The 19,101-nt window shown below is 42.3% G+C and overlaps 1 protein-coding gene across 1 annotated transcript; it reads right to left on the bottom strand.

Moving 5' to 3' along the window:
• Nucleotides 1-400: 400 nt before the first annotated feature.
• On the bottom strand, nucleotides 401-7,789 carry LOC147304344 (ubiquitin carboxyl-terminal hydrolase 37-like). The gene is made up of 18 exons (XM_086279112.1): nucleotides 7,340-7,789; nucleotides 7,068-7,240; nucleotides 6,888-6,973; nucleotides 5,304-5,384; nucleotides 5,050-5,105; nucleotides 4,679-4,751; nucleotides 4,486-4,569; nucleotides 3,930-3,985; nucleotides 3,629-3,685; nucleotides 3,403-3,534; nucleotides 3,188-3,311; nucleotides 2,951-3,102; nucleotides 2,746-2,845; nucleotides 2,529-2,605; nucleotides 2,243-2,351; nucleotides 1,575-1,632; nucleotides 1,249-1,406; nucleotides 401-1,162 (listed from the first exon to the last, which is right to left on the bottom strand). Exons 3-18 carry the CDS (start codon nucleotides 6,921-6,923, stop codon nucleotides 1,157-1,159), a joined length of 1,359 nt encoding a protein of 452 aa, XP_086135238.1. The 5' UTR covers nucleotides 6,924-6,973; nucleotides 7,068-7,240; nucleotides 7,340-7,789; the 3' UTR covers nucleotides 401-1,156.
• Nucleotides 7,790-19,101: the final 11,312 nt, after the last annotated feature.

Genomic DNA, 19,101 nt, shown 5'->3' with positions numbered 1-19,101 from the left:
GTTTCTTGCACAGTGAAATTGGGTAAGTGGAGAGCATAGAGCCGCTGTATCTGTGCGCACCACCATCTTGCATTTTTTGCATGTTTGGCTGGTGTCACTTTTGGACTTTGCTACCTGTAGCTAAACATTTGCAGCTAAATCATTTATTTAAAAGCAGAAGCTGCAACTGATCGAGGGAATATTTGTCTGAAAACTTAAACTGAACTCCAAGGGTACCATTGCTCCAGCTCACCATCTTTACCTGAGTGAATCAGTTTGTTGAACAATCTAAATGATTCAGAAACTTCTGTGACATCAACTTAACTAAGGCTCATTACAAATTTCACAAAACACTGCTGAATACTTTTAATATTTTTTTATTAGTTTTTTTTGTTTTTGTTGTTATTTTGATTTTAATAAAACAAAATAAAATAAAGAATTAAATCATTTCTTTGGTTTTTAAATTTAATTTATTTTACAAATAAATTAATAATAATATTAATAATAATAACAACAAATTAGTGCTGTCAGTGTTAACGTCATTAGGTAAAATGACGTTAACGCTGACAGCACTAATTTGTTGTTCCCAGAGAGCAAGCCAAACACTGGTCCAGAAAAGGACGATCTCTAGTAGATTTTGTTTTAACCTCCTAGGACCTGGTGTCCACATATGTAGACATAACATTTTGGGTTGTCTAGACCAAAATACAAAATTTTGCTCTTCAAAAACCTGATATCCACTTATGAGGGAGGACATGACACTGCCACTGTTCAATCGAAATTTAAAATGAATGTCCTCATATGTGGATCTCATTCTTTTGAGAAACAAAAAAAAGATAGTCTGAATCTGATGTCTTGGTTTTTACCTTCATCGGGTCCCAATCAACCTAAATGGCACAGAGGAATTAAAAATGCATGCCATGAAAGTTCAGGTCTTAGGAGGTTAAAAATGTCCCTGCTGATGAGACCAGTGAATGTGGGGCGACGGTGGCAAGAAAAAACTCCCTCCTGGAGGAAGAAATCTTGGGAGGACCAGGCTCTCTGGCAGGACCCTCCCTCCTGAGGGCAATACTTACCTATACTTGTCCTCCAGTGTGCGATGGTGGGCTGGGACGACTGCTTTTCGTTCTCAGCATGATGATGACCTTAACTTCCTTCCTTCCTTCCATTTCCTGTTTCAGAACTGAGAATGAAGACAAAACTGGTTAACAAGGTAACAGGACATTTAAAAATTCTCTCACTTCAGGATGAGATGCTGTGTCTTCTTACGTTTCTCTTATAAAACAGGATGTAGGCCGACTGCTGCTGTTCCTCACAAACTGCAGATCCAGTTGTGTGGAGCACCTGTGCGTCATTATAGGTGAGCCAGCGATCTGATGTAGAGTGCTGACTCTCCTCAGGATGGACAGAACTACAGATGTAGTGTCCTGAAATCACATTAAGACAAATGAATCCAACTTCTGGAAGTCAACTGATTCAAGCAAACAGTGATTTTGACTTAGTGCTTCTTAGAACATCAAAAGCTTTTGTGTGTGAGTCCTTCACTGAAAAGTAGCAAGTTTCATTTTCTGTTTGTCACAAGTCTGTTGTTTTACCTGACTCTGTGCCTCCATAATGACTGATGATGCTGCAAAGACTATAACAGCCACCACCCTGAGAAGGAACAAATCCAAAGAGTGTTAGTTTCATAAAGTCTCACATCAGTGCCATAATTAAGCTGATTTGCTGAGGCTACGTCCACACTAATGCGTTTTCGTTTGAAAACGCATCGTTTTCTCTCCGCTTTGACCTCCCGTCCACACCGAGACGGCGTTTTCCTCAAGGAAAAACACAGCATCTTGAAAACGCTCTCGAAAACGCATACATTTCAAAACGGAGTTGTCCCATCGCAGTGTGGACACTCGAAAACGCAGACTTTCTAAAACGATGACGCATTTTGGTCATGTGATGCAGTCATGTGAGCAATTAAACAAAGATAAGCCGAGTGCATTAGACAGCAGTTGTTTTGATTGCTCTCAACTTTGACAGCCCTAAAAAAGATTAATATCAGTTTGTACATGCTCCGGATAGCTTTTCTTCAAATTCTGTAATTCTCACTCACTTTTGCGCATGCGCAGGACTGGAACGTAAGCGTTTTCGGCCGTTTCAATGCAGACGCACAACTATTTGAAAATGACTGAAAACGCCAGTGTGGACACAGAGTTTTCAAATCTATCCGGGCTAGTGTGGACGTAGCCTGAGACGTTCTGCAGTCTGTTTTTACCTGATTGGATGGCACCACCAAGTCCCTCTGCAGCCTGACGGGGTCATCCACCTTCTTAATCTTGTAGGTTTGTGTAAAGCCAAACCTCTTCAGATGCAAGATCAGAACTCTGGCAGAAAAGAAAAAAAACACAAACAAGGTAGAAAATAAGAAGAATGAGTGTCAAACACAAACAGAAGATGGGAGAAAACGACTGCTCAAGTATTGTCTCGAAGAACTCTGATATTTGATGCGCCACAGTTTGGAAACCTGGTCAGTCGATCAATTCTGATGTGACCTTACTCACCTTGGCAGTGTATCAAAAGACGACTTCAGTTCTGAGGCCGTCCCTCCACAATCACAGCGAAATTCTATTTCTTGTTCCTGAGCAACAGCACAGAGAAGACAGGCTTTATGGTAGAAAGAAATCTCAACATATGCACACACACATGCACACAAACACTAACAAAAAAGGTGTGTTAAGATCGCTGATACGACAACTCTATTGGAATTTGTGATCTTACCTTCAAGTATGTCTCTAACATGTTTATAATAGACCCCTCTGGAACAAGGTCTAGAGACAAGCTGGTGAATTCCTCTTGCTGTGATGATTGGTGACCGCAGCTACACATTTCAGGAGTAACGTAGTTAAAGTAAAGATCAGGTACGTGGAAAAGAGGTATATGAAAATATTGCAACCAGCTCTGCGTTTCTGAAAGACAGGCTTACCTCTTGCATGTCCTCATGTTTTCCATTTTAAAAATGTGATGGTCTTCTACTGGGCAGCTATAACTTTGGCCCAGGAGAGCTGCGTTCCTCTCCAGGTGAGGTGTGAGCCTTTTGACCTCATCGAGGAATAATGTTAGGAATTCATGAGCGTCCTGAAAGAAAAGCAGAGAGATTTAAAACAGTACATCAAAATCAGAAGGTAAAGCAAAAAACGAAATGTCCAAATAGCTGACGCACTTTCTGTGCACTGCCGGTGTATTCAGGAGCTTGACTGCTGAATGCCTTCTTAAAAGCTCTTAGGTGGTGATCTTTAAGGCCATAATCTGTTGACTCGTGACAGTCCCTGACATCAATAAGCCTTCTGTAGAAAGGAAGGGTAAACAGACATTTCTGCTGTTAGATCTCTTTGTTCTTCAGGTTTTTGAAGAAAGTAGAAGGTTGACGTAGCGCACCTTAAGAGCTGAGCTTCTGGATCTGTGCTCCACAAAACCCCCTGACGCCTGATGTCTCTTATGAACTCCTCAATGTTGAGGAGGCTCTGCAGGCAGGAGTTCATGTAGCAGGTGTTTCCGATGTTTGGAAACCTGACACACACGCGCAACGTTTACAGTATCAGTGTAAAATAATTCATTTTCTCCACTTTGACAAAGTGAGTCTTTGTGCACCACGTGTACTCACCCGAAGCAGTCTATAGTCCCAGTTTGACTTTCTATTTTTTTCCCACCGCATGCTACACTGCTCCAAAAAGGTAAAAACACAAACACAAAATTAGGAAAGATGTCAAGATTCTGAGCAGTGTATGCGCATGTATGCATGAGCTTTGAAGTTGAAACATTTTGGAGGACGTCCAAAAGTAGTAAAAAAGATGTAAATACACAAGGTGGAAGAAAAATGCCAATAAAAGGGAAATAAAACAGCTCCAACTAAACCACTGCTATAAATATCTCCAGCAGCATTAAAGAGCGGCGCATTTCTTTACCTCTGATGAGACGTAGAAGGAATTTCCTTCTCTGCCACGTTTTGTTTGTGTAATTTCTGTTTAGAAACAAGAAAACCAACATCAGTAATGGCATAAAACAAACATACCAAGGGAGTCTCTCCATGAAAAGTGTCCAGTTAGAAAATTTGGTATTATTTCATATTATTTATCACTTTAGTGAGCTGTCAGCTCATGAAGCAGATATATAGGAATATCTTTAAATAAATTAAAAACAATTTATTCATGCTTTAAATTGAGTTTTAAAGTTTGTCCTATGAAATACAAAATCCTTCATTTGGTTCTGATCAAAATTCAGTTTTTACAGAAATCATCCATCAAGCTTCATTAAAAGATTCAAAAATGCTTATTTACCATAAAAAATATTTAGAGAAACATCCTGCAAGTCTCTTCAAACTTACCTTTCTGTGAAAAAAAAAACTTTAAACATCTTTGAACTTAATTTGAGGACATGGATGTGCTAAATTGCTCTTAATTCTTCGCATTTAACTGTGATGAGTAAATGCTTGATGACAGTGACTCTTTCCATAAAACATACCTTCCAGAATTTAAAAAGAAACCAGCGACACTTTTTTTGTGTCTTCACAGTGTTGCTCTCTGCCTCTGCATCGCTGTCAGTTTGCTGCAGAGGACGAACAAACATAAGTTTATTAAAAAAGTAAAGTCACTTTAAATTAACAAGTGCAATTTAAAGAGAATGTGCATTTCATATGTTTCGTGTAAAAGCAAACCGAGGAACAGCAGAGGTGTCTCCATTTTCTCTTCTTCTTTTGACCATTTTCAGCAACACAAGCATCCGGGATGCTGATGAGGACAAAAGTGTAAATGTTATTTTTCAAAGTGGAAATTTTTAACAAGGAGTACATGCTGGAGATTGCAGATAAAAATTAATAACTGTAATGGAACAAAATCATGTATTTTGTACATTTACACTCTACATTTTCAAACGCTAATCTCTGAATCAATAGAAATTATAGACAAGACTAGAAGTAGTAAAAAAGATGTAAATACAAAACACCAATGAAAGGGAAATAAAAGAGCTCCAACTAAACCACTGCTATAAATATCTCCAGCAGCATTAAAGAGCGGCGCATTTCTTTACCTCTGATGAGACGTAGAAGGAATTTCCTTCTCTGCCACGTTTTGTTTGTGTGATTTCTGTTTAGAAACAAGAAAAGCAACATCAGTAATGGCATAAAACAAAGTATATGGTAAGAAAATACAATATCCTTCATTTGGATTCAAAATTCAGTTTTTACAGAAATCATCCAAGAAGCTTCCTTAAAAGTTTCAAAAATGCTTATTTACCATAAGAAAACATTCAGAGAAATGTGCTGCGAGTCTCTTCAAACTTACCTTTCTGTGAAAAAGAAGTTTAAACATCTTTGGACTTGATGTGATCGCAGCCAAAATCTCCTCAGCTTTGCAAAAGTTCAACTGAAAACAAGCAGTCAAAGGTTGTATATTTATAAACTTTCAGCATAGAACGTTCATACCCTGAACAGCAAACATCAGCATTATGATGTATGGGGCTCATTTGCATATTTTGGAATGTATGCTCATTTGAACTGTATGGTGCTCGTCTCCAAGCAACTGCTACAAAATACAGGTCAAGTCAAGTGGCTTTTATTGTCATTTTAACCACGTGCAGAGGTACTGTACAGAGTGAAATGAGACCGCGTTCCTCCGAGACCCTGGTGCTATATATGACATATACGGACAAACCCAGGACTACATAAAGTGCAGTGTGCATAAATTGCAAAAATAAACAAGACAAAACAGTGCAAAACTAGACAGAACAGGACGATACAGACACAAGACAATGGAAATGTGCAAAATGCTGAGTATTGTGCAAAAGTAACTTGGTGTCTGTATGTATGTGTATGAGTGTGAGATACTGCAGATAAGTGCTTGGTAGTGACATGTGTGAAGGTGTGCGTGTGCCAGTGCAGTCACTGAGTGTTCAGGGGTCTGACGGCTTGTGGGAAGAAACTTTTCCGTAGTTTGGTAGCGAGGGCCCGGATGTTCTGGGACCTCTTTCCAGAAGGCAGCAGGGTGAAGAGTGTGTTTGAAGGCTGTGTGGGGTCCTCCAGCAAGCGGGTGTTATAAGGAGGGGAGAGGGACTCCAATGATCTTCTCAGCTGCTCTCACAATCCGTTGTAGGGTACTGCGATCTAATACGCTGCAGTTACCATACCAGACAGTGATGCAGCTACTTAGGATGCTCTTGTTAGTCCCACTGTAAAAGGTGGTGAGAATGGATGGTGGGAGATGGGCTTTCCTCAGCTTCTGCTTGAAGTAGAGACGCTGCTGGGCCTTCTTGGTTATGGAGCTGGTGTTGAGGGAGCAGGAGAGGTTCTCCGCCAGGTGGACACCAAGAAATCTGGTGCTCTTGACGACCTCCACAGAGGATCCATTCATGTTAAGTGGGCAGTGATCCCACTGTGCTCTCCTGAAGTCAACAATCTCTTTTGTTTTGTCCACGTTCACAGACAGGTTGTTGACTCTACACCTCTACAGATGGCCCGCAGTGCAACCCTTCAGCTTCCTACTAGATTCACCTATATACAAATTTAAAGACCTAGGAGACTTACTTCTCGTCACAGAGTTGTAGCATTCACAAGATTTTCAGAAAACTTGAACTCAAGGTCAAGGTCACTGATATTCAAACTGACCCCAGAACTTTAGTAGATGCACCAATGGTATCAATTCAAAATCCTACGCTTCTCGTTCCATTTTTATTTCACTATCTGTAACTAAGACAAATAAACAGTATTTGAGACACAAGTCACTATTAAAGTGGTTCGTGAGACTCCACATCTGATAACAGTATAACACACTGCTTATTTATGTAAAATTGTCATCAATAAATGTGTTCAAAACAGAAGCTACACTGGCTTTAAAAGTTTTTGTTAACTCTGACTACCTGTCTGCTCTTACCTGTTTCTTTTGCTCTCTGCTGTCTTCATCCTCCATCCAACTCTACATTGTATTGTTAGGGATGACATGATGAAACTGAAGGGTGTCTGGGCACCGAAAAAAGAAAAGAAGAGAGATTGGATTAGGCTGCAGCTGGCGTGCCATTCTCTCACTTCAGGATGAGATGCTGTGTCTTCTTACGTTAATCTTGTAAAACAGGATGTAGGCTGAGTGCTGCTGTTCCTCACAAGCTGCAGATCTAGTTGTGTGCAGCACCTGTGCGTCATTATAGGTGAGCCAAGGATGTAGAGTGTGGACTCTCCTCGGGACGGACAGAATTACAGATGCAGCAGCTGTTTCCGATGTATGGAAACCTGACACACAAACAAAAGTTTACAGTATCAGTGTAAAATAATTCATTTTGTCCAGGTTGAGAAGGTGAGCTTTGGTCCTTGTGCACCACGTGTACTCACCTGAAGCCGTCTGTAGTCTGAATTTTATTTTCCATTATTTATCCACCGCCCAAATGTTTCACTGCGCTACTGCAAAAAGGTAAAAACACAAACACACAATTAGACACTGAGCACTGGATGTGCATGCATGCATGAGCTTTGAAGTTTAAACTTTTTTTTATCATCAACAATTTTTATTTATTTCATTTTAAACTTCAATAACAGAGCTTAAGGATAACTACATAAATAAATAGTTTAAAAAACAAACAAACAAAAACAAAACACAACAACAAAAAACAAAACAAAGGGAAGTTATCCTATTCTTTCTTCGCACACCAATTCCCACACCACCACTCTGTCATTACTCCTCTGTTCTTCAAGTTACAGAAAGCCAGCTTGTAAAGGGGGACCAAATACAATCATATTGATGCAATTTGTCTAAAAGGTTATTAAGAATGCAAAGCTGCAATTTGTGCCGTCAAACCCCATTCTTAAGACGTCGTCGCATGCTAAAGTCAGTGACCATGGCTATGCTAGCACTGAAGCTGCCAACGTGGGCTTAAACAAGCGAGAACGGGGAGCAGACTCGGCGCCGCCAACTCCATCAAAACAACCGCCAGAGGAGAAAAGAACAAAATCTTCAGAGAAGGAAGATGATATCTCCAATAAAACTATTTTTGAAGCCATTATGGGACTTGACAAAAAATTTGAAGCACAACTGGAGGATATCAAGGAACAAAACAGACAAAGTGCAGCTATGGTTGCCAGCTTGGCTAAGGCTGTAGAGTTTAAAACTTAAATGTTCCTGGGTAGGTAAAGTCTTTTCCAGTCCTGGAACTGGTAAAAGTAGGGGAGTGTCGGTTCTGATTCATAAAGCAGTTAGCTTTACTGAAACAAAAGTAATAACAGATAAGGAAGGTAGATTTATATTGGTTTATGGACAACTACTGGACACACCAATAATTTTATGTAATATCTATGCACCTAATGCGGACATACTCGCCTTTTTTCACAACCTGTCACAGTATCTTTTGGAATTAGAAGGTGCACAAATAGTGGTAGGAAGAGATTTTAATCAAATACTGGATCAAGACCTAGATAGATCACTTCCTAGGAGAGGCACAGAGAGTAAATCTGTAGTTGCCATAAGGCAGATGACCTCAGATTTAGGTCTGAATGATATTTGGCGGACAATGCATCCAGAAGGCAGGGAATATTCCTTTTACTCTCCGCCTCATAATGTTTATACTAGAATCGACTACTTTCTTATTTCTGAAGCCTTAGTGAATAACTCTATAGATTCAAGTATTGGTAACTAAGCTGTAGTGCCTCTTCACCTCACTGTGCAATACCTTTTGTGCAATACTTTTGTAAATAGTCAACGGTGCAATAGACTCAATACTTGAAATGTGCAATTCTTGAAATGTGCAATTCACTTGTATTTTTATTTTTATTCCTATTTATTCTATTTATCCCCTTCGTATATTTTATTTATATTGTCTCTGTATTTATATATATATATATGTGTGTGTGTGTGTGTGTGTGTATTATATATATATAATATTCTGTAACTCTGTAACTTCTGTCGGTGCTGTGCTTTTTTGGAAATCGAATTTCCCAGAGGAACCCACCCGAGGGATTAATAAAGTTCTATCTAATCTAATCTAATCTAATATAGTATTCTCGGACCATGTGCCAATTTTTCTATGTCTTGGAAATATTTTACAGATTCCTCAAAGCCGCAGATAGCATTTAAATGTGTCCTTAATTAAAGACTCTGGGTTTATTAAATTGATAAGCGATGAAATACAATTTTACAAACAGACAAATAATCGAGAGGACACTACATTGGCTACTTGGTGGGATGCTGTTAGGGAAAATATTCTAAAACACTTCTTCAGTAAAGACTCAGAGAAGAGAAACACACAGAACTTCTTGCTAGCAAGGGCAGCCTCCAGACTGAGACTCGCGCTGAGCTTTGCCCTTGTCTTTATTTTATACTTCAGTGTGTGTGTGTGTGTGTGTGTGTGTGTGTGTGTGTGTGTGTGTTACTGCTTGTCAAAGGGTCATATACATAAAAGCACAAAAGGTACATCCTTGGTCACAAAGAGGGTAGTCTCCCCCACCCTAGATGGTTCACCCTAGATAACACGGTGGGGAAGTCCAGCAGTTCATCTAAACAAAAGGCACTTAGACTAAAACAGACATAGCTATGTTAAAACAATAAAACAAGGTGCAACCTCTCATGCTCCCAGGACGTGGGGGTGCATTCCTGGGGTGCACACCAAGCCTGCAGCCTGTTAGAGATCACACATCCTGTCACTACACAATTAATTATATGCCTCTAAGCATACATGGTTAAATATTTCCTAATACAAATAACTACAAGCAGTATTCTACCATATGCAAACTTATATCACTAAAAGATTATACTGACTACTAAATACAATTTTCCATTGACAGATGCTATGAAGGCATACTTAAGGCGGAGGACAATTTCTTACGCTTCCTTTAAAAAGAAGGCAGCTAACAAGAATATCATTACGTTAGAAGCCAAATTAAAGGCACTTGAGGCAGTACATTCCCATACAAAAGACAGAGTTACGTTGAATAAAATTGTTAAAGTTAAATATAAGTTGAATGTACTGTACAACAGAAAGGCAGAATACGCTTTATTTCGCATTAATCAAGCATATTGGGAAATGGGAGAAAAGCCGAGTCGTTTATTAGCATACCGTCTTAAACAGAAAGACAGTATGAACCATATCCCAGGCATACGACAATCAGATGGGGTTATTTTAACTTCTTTTAGACATATAAATGATGGATTCAGGGCCTTTTACAATAATCTTTATTCTACACAAGGGAGTTTAGATGAACAGAAATTCGAAGCATTCTTTACTGATTTAAACCTGCCACAGCTTTCTACTACTGACCAGCAGATTATAGATGCTCCAATTACAGTGGAGGAGATTACCCGTGCAATTAACAGTATGCCACTTAATAAAGCTCCAGGATTAGATGGGTTACCATTGGATTTCTATAGAGCATTTGAGGATATGTTAAGTCCCCTGTTGCTCGATGTTTATAATGAGGCGTTCAAAGTAGGCTCATTACCTCAGTCAATGCACTCTGGACTTATAACATTTATTCTTAAAACTGGGAAAGACCCTTTAGACCCAAGTGGTTACCGCCCCATATCTTTGCTGAATTCTGACCAAAAAATCTTGGCAAAGGTCTTAGCGGGTCGATTAAAAGTAGTAATGGCGAAAATAATTCATGCAGACCAATCTGGTTTTGTTCCAAACCGCTATGGTTCAGATAATATTAGGCGGTTGGTTAATTTGCAAAATTATGTATATGATTCAGTATATCCAACAGTGGCCCTATCGCTGGATGCTGCACAAGCTTTTGATTGTGTTGAGTGGGATTATCTGTTTAAGACATTAGAAAAGTTCTGTTTTGGTGACAATTTTATTAGGTGGATAAAGATATTATATGATTCGCCTTCAGCGCGAGTATTGACGAATGGGCTCATATCAGACCTATTCCTTTTACTGAGATCCACAAAAATGGGTTGTCCCCTTAGCCCCGGTCTTTTTGTAATTGCTATAGAGCCTTTGGCACAAAAACTGAGAAATAATGTAAATATATTTGAAATTTCGATGGGTAATAGTCAACATAAGCTTCTATTATATACAGGCCGTTATCGACTCTGCTTCTAGATTAATTAACCAGTGGTTAGAGCATGAGGGAGACGCCTCTCTTTACACTGTGGAAGCCAACCTACAACACCTTATTTCCGGTTATCCCTGGCTATTGGACTCTCTGCATCCGCTCGTGCAGAGTTTTGTTCTCCACGAGCTTCACCTACACCCCCCCGCCGCTACCGCAATTTTTTGTGTTTCTACTGAGGATAACAATGATTTCTCACCCATGGCCATAGCTTCTAAGACTGCCTGTTCTGAACCCTCGTTCCATGTTTATGACCGTGTCCGCTCCATTGTCCCATCCTCACTTCCATCCCAGTCAAATGCCAGGCCTGTAATGCTGCCCTCAGTTCAGTCAGCAGCCGCGCTGCCCTCAGTTCAGTCAGCAGCCGCGCTGCCCTCAGTTCAGTCACCCACTCCACCACTTATTACAACTCCACTACAGTCGTCTCCGCTACCTGTAGGTCACTCTGTAGCCACTTCGCTGCCTATTGCTCTGTCGCCACCAGTTCAGCTGTCTGTCCGCTCGTTTACTCAGCCACCATCCTCACTATCTCATTCAAAGCAGGGAACACACTTCACCACGATATCTGCTGGTTCTCTTAAGCTGGCCATGTCAGAGACAGTTGCTCCCTCTAGGGCCTCCCCAGAGGCTGGGTGTCAGTCACCAGCCAACTCTGGACCCCTAGAGGTCAAGACGCCAGCGCCAGCAGCCTCACCGGAGAACTCACCAGAACAGTCTCAGCTCTCAGCACCCCCTGAGAGTTCAAGTGAGTTCACCCGTCCGCCTCCGTCCTCTGCTGAGTGTATTGGGGAACATTTTCAGCCCTCTGAGGACTGCATCCCACTGTTGCTGCCTGAGTCTAGCCACTGTGCTGCTCAGTCCCAGCCAGTGTCCACACTGGCAGAGGTCTCCGTGCCTGCTGATTTAGTGTCTGTTTCCACTGGAGGGCCAGAGGGGCCAGTCTCAAGCCATGTTAGCTGGGGGTTCAGGTGAACCCAGCCAGCATCCTGCCTCGTCGGCTGGAGGGCCTGAGGAGCCCAGCCAGCCTCAAGTGTCGTCTGCTGGGGGTCCTGGAGGACCCAGCAAGCACATCCTCACGTCTGCTGACGGTCCGGGGAAGTTTGTTTAGCCACCACCTGCTGAATCATCCCCTGTGGCTTCTACACCGTTGCCTGCATCCACATCACCTCCTGCAGCATCACTGCCTGCAGCATCACCACTGTCTGGTTCCGCAGCCGTCCCGCTGCCGTGCCTTCATCCACGCCTGGTCCAGCCTCCGTGCCTTCATCTGGTCCGGCTCCGCCTTCGTCTGGCCCTGCCTCGTCTTTGTTTGGTCCGGCTTCAGCTCCGCCTTCATCTGGTTCGGCTTCAGCTCCGCCTTCGTCTGGTCCTGCCTCGTCTTCGTCTGGTCCTGCCTCATCTGGTCCTGCGGTTGCCACACCGCCATCAGAGCCAGCTCGACCCGTTCTGCCTCGCCTCTGCCGGCCGTTTTCCGGGCCTCTAAGTTGGCATCATGGCCTTCGGGGACGGCCTCCGGAAAGAGTTCGTCGCCGCCGCTGGCATCGCGGCCGACCTCCGGACCTGCTCAGTGGCCGCCACTGCCTTCCAAGTGGTCAGCCTCCAGAACTGTTTGCCCATCACCGCCGTTGCCGTGTGCACGGTCGGCCTCCAGAACTGTTTGCCCGTCGCCGGCCGTTCACACGGCAACGGCGCCGTTGCCGCCGTTGCCGTGTGAACGGCCGGCCTCCAGAACTGTCTTGGTCCTTGTGTTGTCGACCCCCTGAACTTTTCTTAGACTTTTGTTGAGCTCTAGTTTGGTTTTGTTTTTGATCTGTTTTCGTGGACTGTTTTCTTGTGTTTTTGGACTGGTTTTGGCCTTCATCTGGTCCGGCTCCGCCTTCGTCTGGCCCTGCCTCGTCTTCGTTTGGTCCGGTTTCAGCTCCGCCTTCATCTGGTTGGGCTTCAGCCCCTTGTTTTTGGTTTCGTACCCTCCTTCCTTGACCCCCTCCACCCACCCTGGTCTGGTGCTCTGTGTTGTTGCTGTCTTTTTGTTTGGGGCTGTCGGGGGCCAGCCCTTGGAGGTGGGGGGGGGGGGGGGGGGGGGGGGGTACTGTCATGGTTCTGGGTCAGTTTCGACCCAGTATTTTGAGTTTTGATTGATTAGTTTATTTTTGAATGTTTGTTGTGGTTTTGGGCGTTATGAGTATTATTATTATTATTATTATTATTATTATTCCATCCATCCATCCATCCATTCGCTTCCGCTTGTCCTTTTCAGGGTCGCGGGGGGCGCTGGAGCCTATCCCAGCTGTCATAGGGCGAGAGGCGGGGTACACCCTGGACAGGTCGCCAGTCTGTCGCAGGGCCAACACACAGGGACAGACAACCATTCGCACTCACATTCATACCTAGTGACAATTTGGATTATCCAATTAACCTATCCCCACAAGCTGCATGTCTTTGGACGGTGGGAGGAAGCCGGAGTACCCGGAGAGAACCCACGCAAACACGGGGAGAACATGCAAACTCCACACAGAAAGACCCCGGCCTGATGTTGGAATTGAACTCAGGACCTTCTTGCTGTGCGGCAACAGTGCTAACCACCGTGCCACCGTGCTGCCCCATTATTATTATTATTATTATTATTATTATTAGAATTCTATGTTTCTGTTTATTCATGTTTAAGGATTTGTTCTCGGTTGTATCTCACGTTTAGTTTAGTTCAGGTTCCATGTAGGGCTGAACGATATATCGCATTTGCGATAATATCGCGACATGATCAAGTGCAATTTTCTAACTGCAAAGGCTGCGATTATACTCTGGACATGTCCAAATTCATGGGCTGCATCCTCCTGAGGCCGCATTTGTAGACCGATTACGTCACAGCGACGCGCCGAAGGCTGTCCAAATTACTACCATATCCCAGAATTCATAGCGCGGCCCAGCCAAACTCCAGTTTCCAGCAATGGCGGCCGCTACTAAGTTTTAAAATTACTCATACTAATCTTTCAGGGTCACAAAATAAACTTTTAACATATTTTCAGGCGAGAAAGTAGTTGTGTAAACATCAAATATCTGCTCGGTTTATCAAGATATCCCATATTTGCAAAAGTGCTTCGACCACCTGTGTGTAATTCCCCTGTGTTTCTCTGTGTGTATTTAAGTCGTGTCCTCTGTCATTGTAGTTGCTGGTCTGTCTGTGTTTTCCACCATGTTTCATCCGTGTGTTCCCTGCCGTCACCATCTTGTACCGTCGTCCACCTTGCTGCTACCCACCAGCTCGACAGCTAGCCGGGAGCTCGAGGGTTACTGATGTGGCCGAGAACGGCACAACTCCCGGCACATAATTTTCAGATCACCGCGGAGTTTCGCTGCTCGGGTTAAACGTAATATATAAGTCACTTAGACAACCTAAAAATGTTATTGTTGGGCTTTTTTCAGTGTTTTGTTTGTTCGTGAGTAAATCGGTTTGGCTGAGATTAAAGTTATTAGATTAGATAAAATAAAACTTTATTAATCCCCCGGGTGGGTTCCTCCTTGGTTTTCACACAGCTGACTAAACGTCAAACAGAAAACTTATTAAACAGAAGTATGAGACAGTCGAGAATTTACACCAGTGTCTGGTTATATTTTAGATAGCAAGAAGCAGACGGCCGAGTTTATTAAACTCCACCGAGACAGCGGTGACGCTGATCAGAACTAGACCGTCCAATTTCACGCCTTTAAATTTTAAAGGCGTGTTTGTGTGTGTGTTTATACAATTGCTATTATGTTTGCACTTTATGTGTAATGTTACTGACTGCAGAGATCAGTAAGATGTGTGTATTTTTTATTTATTAGTTTTATTTATTTAATATTATTTTTTAATTGAATGACTGTCTAGTAGTTTGTCGAAAAACTGAGTGTGGTAAAGCCACTGATTTTTTTTATGTATATTTCTGCAATCTGCACATTGTACTGACTTTCATTTTAATGTTTACACCAGGGTTCCTTGTCAGCACTTTATGCTCAGATGTTTGTAAGCTAAAAATAAACTATTGTGTATGTTCAAATATACTGTTGTGATTGAAGAAGTTAAATAAAAATGTCAGTCATCAATTCATGCATCACCTCATGTCATCATAACAGAGGTCTGTCTTCCAGGAAAGAACAGTTTAAAATTAATGTAATATAGTATTGGCCATACTATATGATGTATTGCTTGTCTTTGTTTAATAATACAGAAGACAAAGACCTTAAAAAATAATCGCATATCGCATCGCAATCGCAATATTGGGGCAAAAAATCGCAATTAGATTATTTTCCATAATCGTTCAGCCCTAGTTCCATGTGTCATTCTGTCTGTCTCTGTGTCAGGTCTGCGTCTTGGTGTAGTGTTCTCGTTTCCTGTTTTATTGTGAAGGTCTGCGTCCCATGTGAGTGTGTTCAGTTTTACCTCTGTCTCGTCTTGTTGATTATTCCCAGCTGTGTCCACCACCTGTGTGTAATCCCCCTGTGTTTCTCTGTGTGTATTTAAGTCGTGTCCTCTGTCATTGTAGTTGCTGGTCTGTCTGTGTTTTCCACCATGTTTCATCCGTGTGTTCCCTGCCGTCACCATCTTGTACCGTCGTCCACCTTGCTTCATGTTTGAGTTCCGGTTCGTATTCAGTAGTTTAGTTGTCTCCAGTCTAGTTTAGTTTGTGCTCCATTTGCTGTTTGTCTATATTTATTTCGTGTCCAATAAACCACCTTCACTCCTCCACTACTGCCTGCGATTGGATCCTCATTTATTATTTTTATACGGCTTATCTCACTCGCCGTGACAGGGAGTTTCTGTGGTCCGTGAATGGTTTGAGGTATTTGGGGATACAAATTACCTCGGATTACACTAAGATGGTTCGAGCAAATATGGAGCCAATGTTTGAAAGGATAAAAATGGAATTTGGTAGATGGTCCAGAGTGTGTCTCACAATATGGGGTAAAATTAGTTGTATTAAGATGATGACTGCACCCATGATCTTTTATATTTTATCTAATATTCCATTACACATTCCAGATAAGTATTTCAAAGATCTAGACTTTTTAATGCGGCAGTTTCTTTGGGATAGCTCACCACATCGTTTAAGTATTAAGAAACTTCAAGCGAGTGCAAAACAAGGAGGTTTTTCATTGCCTAATTTCCAATGGTATTATTGGGTGATGAACGTGAAACAACTTAGAGCTTGGTTACCTACTGCACCAGTTAAACCCATCTGGTCCCATATAGAGACGGAAGTTAATGGCGGTATTTCTCCTTGGAGGGAGCTGTTTGATACCAGTCATAAAACTACCCATCCTATAATTGCAAAGATATTGTGGTTTAAATTACATAGGGCAGGTTGCTGGGACTTTATTAAATCACCTTCGGCAACCTTATGGAGTAATAAAATAATTTTAATTGGAGGGACATCGGTTGACTGGTTACAGTGCCGTAAAGCAGGCATCCTTAATGTATCAGATTTATTTGACTGTGGGACTAAATGTTTTTTAAGCTTTGATAAAATTGTGGAGTTATATAAGTTGCAGCGTAATCAATTCTGGAGATATGTCCAAATACATAGTTCATTATCGAAGTGGCTGGGAACCCCTTTGAGTTGTCCTGTGGGCAGCCCTGTGGAAGTCATGCTCTCAAGATCATCCTTGGGTAAAGGCATTACCTCTAAGATTTATCACTTATTGCAAGAACGGTCAGCTGACCCTCTCCTTAAAGTTAAGGGCTACTGGGCCCAGGGCATGGCATTGGACATATCTTCAGTTGAATGGGATTCATGTTTTCAAAATATTAATACTATGTATAAAGAAACAGGCAGTAGATTGATTCAATTTAAGATAATCCATAGGTGGCATCGAACACCGCAACAATTGTATAAATGGAACCTGGCCTCTACGGACGAATGTTGGAGATGTGATGGTCAAAATGCTTTGATTTTACATATCTTATGGAGCTGTTCGGCACTTCGGGATTGGTGGGAAAATATAATGGAGGTAATTTTCAGTGTTTTAAAAAGGAGATTTGTTATCTCACCAAAACAGTCCATACTTGGTATAACCACAGAAATTTCTGATGTACAGGGAGTGCAGAATTATTAGGCAAATGAGTATTTTGTCCACATCATCCTCTTCATGCATGTTGTCTTACTCCAAGCTGTATAGGCTCGAAAGCCTACTACCAATTAAGCATATTAGGTGATGTGCATCTCTGTAATGAGAAGGGGTGTGGTCTAATGACATCAACACCCTATATCAGGTGTGCATAATTATTAGGCAACGTCCTTTCCTTTGGCAAAATGGGTCAAAAGAAGAACTTGACAGGCTCAGAAAAGTCAAAAATAGTGAGATATCTTGCAGAGGGATGCAGCAGTCTCAAAATTGCAAAGCTTCTGAAGCGTGATCATCGAACAATCAAGCGTTTCATTCAAAATAGTCAACAGGGTCGCAAGAAGCGTGTGGAAAAACCAAGGCGCAAAATAACTGCCCATGAACTGAGAAAAGTCAAGCGTGCAGCTGCCAAGATGCCACTTGCCACCAGTTTGGCCATATTTCAGAGCTGCAACATCACTGGAGTGCCCAAAAGCACAAGGTGTGCAATACTCAGAGACATGGCCAAGGTAAGAAAGGCTGAAAGACGACCACCACTGAACAAGACACACAAGCTGAAACATCAAGACTGGGCCAAGAAATATCTCAAGACTGGTTTTTCTAAGGTTTTATGGACTGATGAAATGAGAGTGAGTCTTGATGAGGGGGGCGTCAGTAAGTTCAAGCCCTGATGGTATAAAAAATCTGTTTATGCTTTGATTAAGTCGGAGATCAGCCCTGTCTGCGAACGGAACTGGTCTTCCCACGCGTGTATTCATTAAAATCAATTGTCTGACCAAGCTCTTCTGGACCATGGTTGTGTTTACTCTCCTTCCTCAATATTTGAACCTTAACATGGGCCAGATGGATGGGCCCGTGGCTGGATTGGTAAAGGGCAGAGAGCTCCAGTCTGACTCAGATGCCAGCAAGGTGGAGGTGGAGTACTGGTTTGGGCTGGTATCATCAAAGATGAGCTTGTGGGGCCTTTTCGGGTTGAGGATGGAGTCAAGCTCAACTCCCAGTCCTACTGCCAGTTTCTGGAAGACACCTTCTTCAAGCAGTGGTACAGGAAGAAGTCTGCATCCTTCAAGAAAAACATGATTTCCATGCAGGACAATGCTCCATCACACGCGTCCAAGTACTCCACAGCGTGGCTGGCAAGAAAGGGTATAAAAGAAGAAAAACTAATGACATGGCCACCTTGTTCACCTGATCTGAACCCCATTGAGAACCTGTGGTCCATCATCAAATGTGAGATTTATGGTAAATGGCCTGCATTTGTATAGCGCTTTTCTAGTCCCTAAGGATCCCAAAGCGCTTCACACTACATTCAGTCATTCACCCATTCACACACACATTCACACACTGGCAATGGCAAGCTACATTGTAGCCACAGCTGCCCTGGGGCACACTGACAGAGGCGAGGCTGCCGGACACTGGCGCCACCGGGCCCTCTGACCACCACCAGTAGGCAAACATGGGGTTAGTATCTTGCCAAGGATATTTGGCATGCAGCCAGGATGCAGCCTGGGATCGAACCACCGACCTTCTGATTAGTGGCTGACCTGCTCTGCCACCTGAGCTACAGCCATTTACAAGGAGGGAAAACAGTACACCTCTCTGAACAGTGTCTGGGAGGCTGTGGTTGCTGCTGCACGCAATGTTGATGGTGAACAGATCAAAACACTGACAGAATCCATGGATGGCAGGCTTTTGAGTGTCCTTGCAAAGAAAGGTGGCTATATTGGTCACTGATTTGTTGTTGTTTTGTTTTTGAATGTCAGAAATGTATATTTGTGAATGTGGAGATGTTATATTGGTTTCACTGGTAAAAATAAATAATTGAAATGGGTATATATTTGTTTTTTGTTAAGTTGCCTAATAATTATGCACAGTAATAGTCACCTGCACACACAGATATCCCCCTAAAATAGCTCAAACTAAAAACTACTTCCAAAAACATTCAGCTTTGA

This window comes from Aulonocara sp. 'chitande type north' Nkhata Bay, linkage group LG22, assembly GCF_057382095.1.
Source record: "Aulonocara sp. 'chitande type north' Nkhata Bay isolate Kocher_YH1m ecotype deep benthic linkage group LG22, A_spYH_male_GT1.1, whole genome shotgun sequence".
Taxonomy (NCBI): Eukaryota; Metazoa; Chordata; class Actinopteri; order Cichliformes; family Cichlidae; genus Aulonocara; species Aulonocara sp. 'chitande type north' Nkhata Bay.
This window is presented reverse-complemented; position numbering and strand designations above follow the sequence as displayed.

Coding starts and splice junctions, on each gene's coding strand:
- LOC147304344 (XM_086279112.1), bottom strand. CDS start 6,923: ATGGAGGATGAAGACAGCAGAGAGCAAAAGAAACAG. Junction 3,535..3,628: donor GGGACTATAGACTGCTTCGG/GTGAGTACACGT, acceptor CGTGTGTGTCAG/GTTTCCAAACATCGGAAACA. Junction 1,407..1,574: donor TTATGGAGGCACAGAGTCAG/GTAAAACAACAG, acceptor ATGTGATTTCAG/GACACTACATCTGTAGTTCT.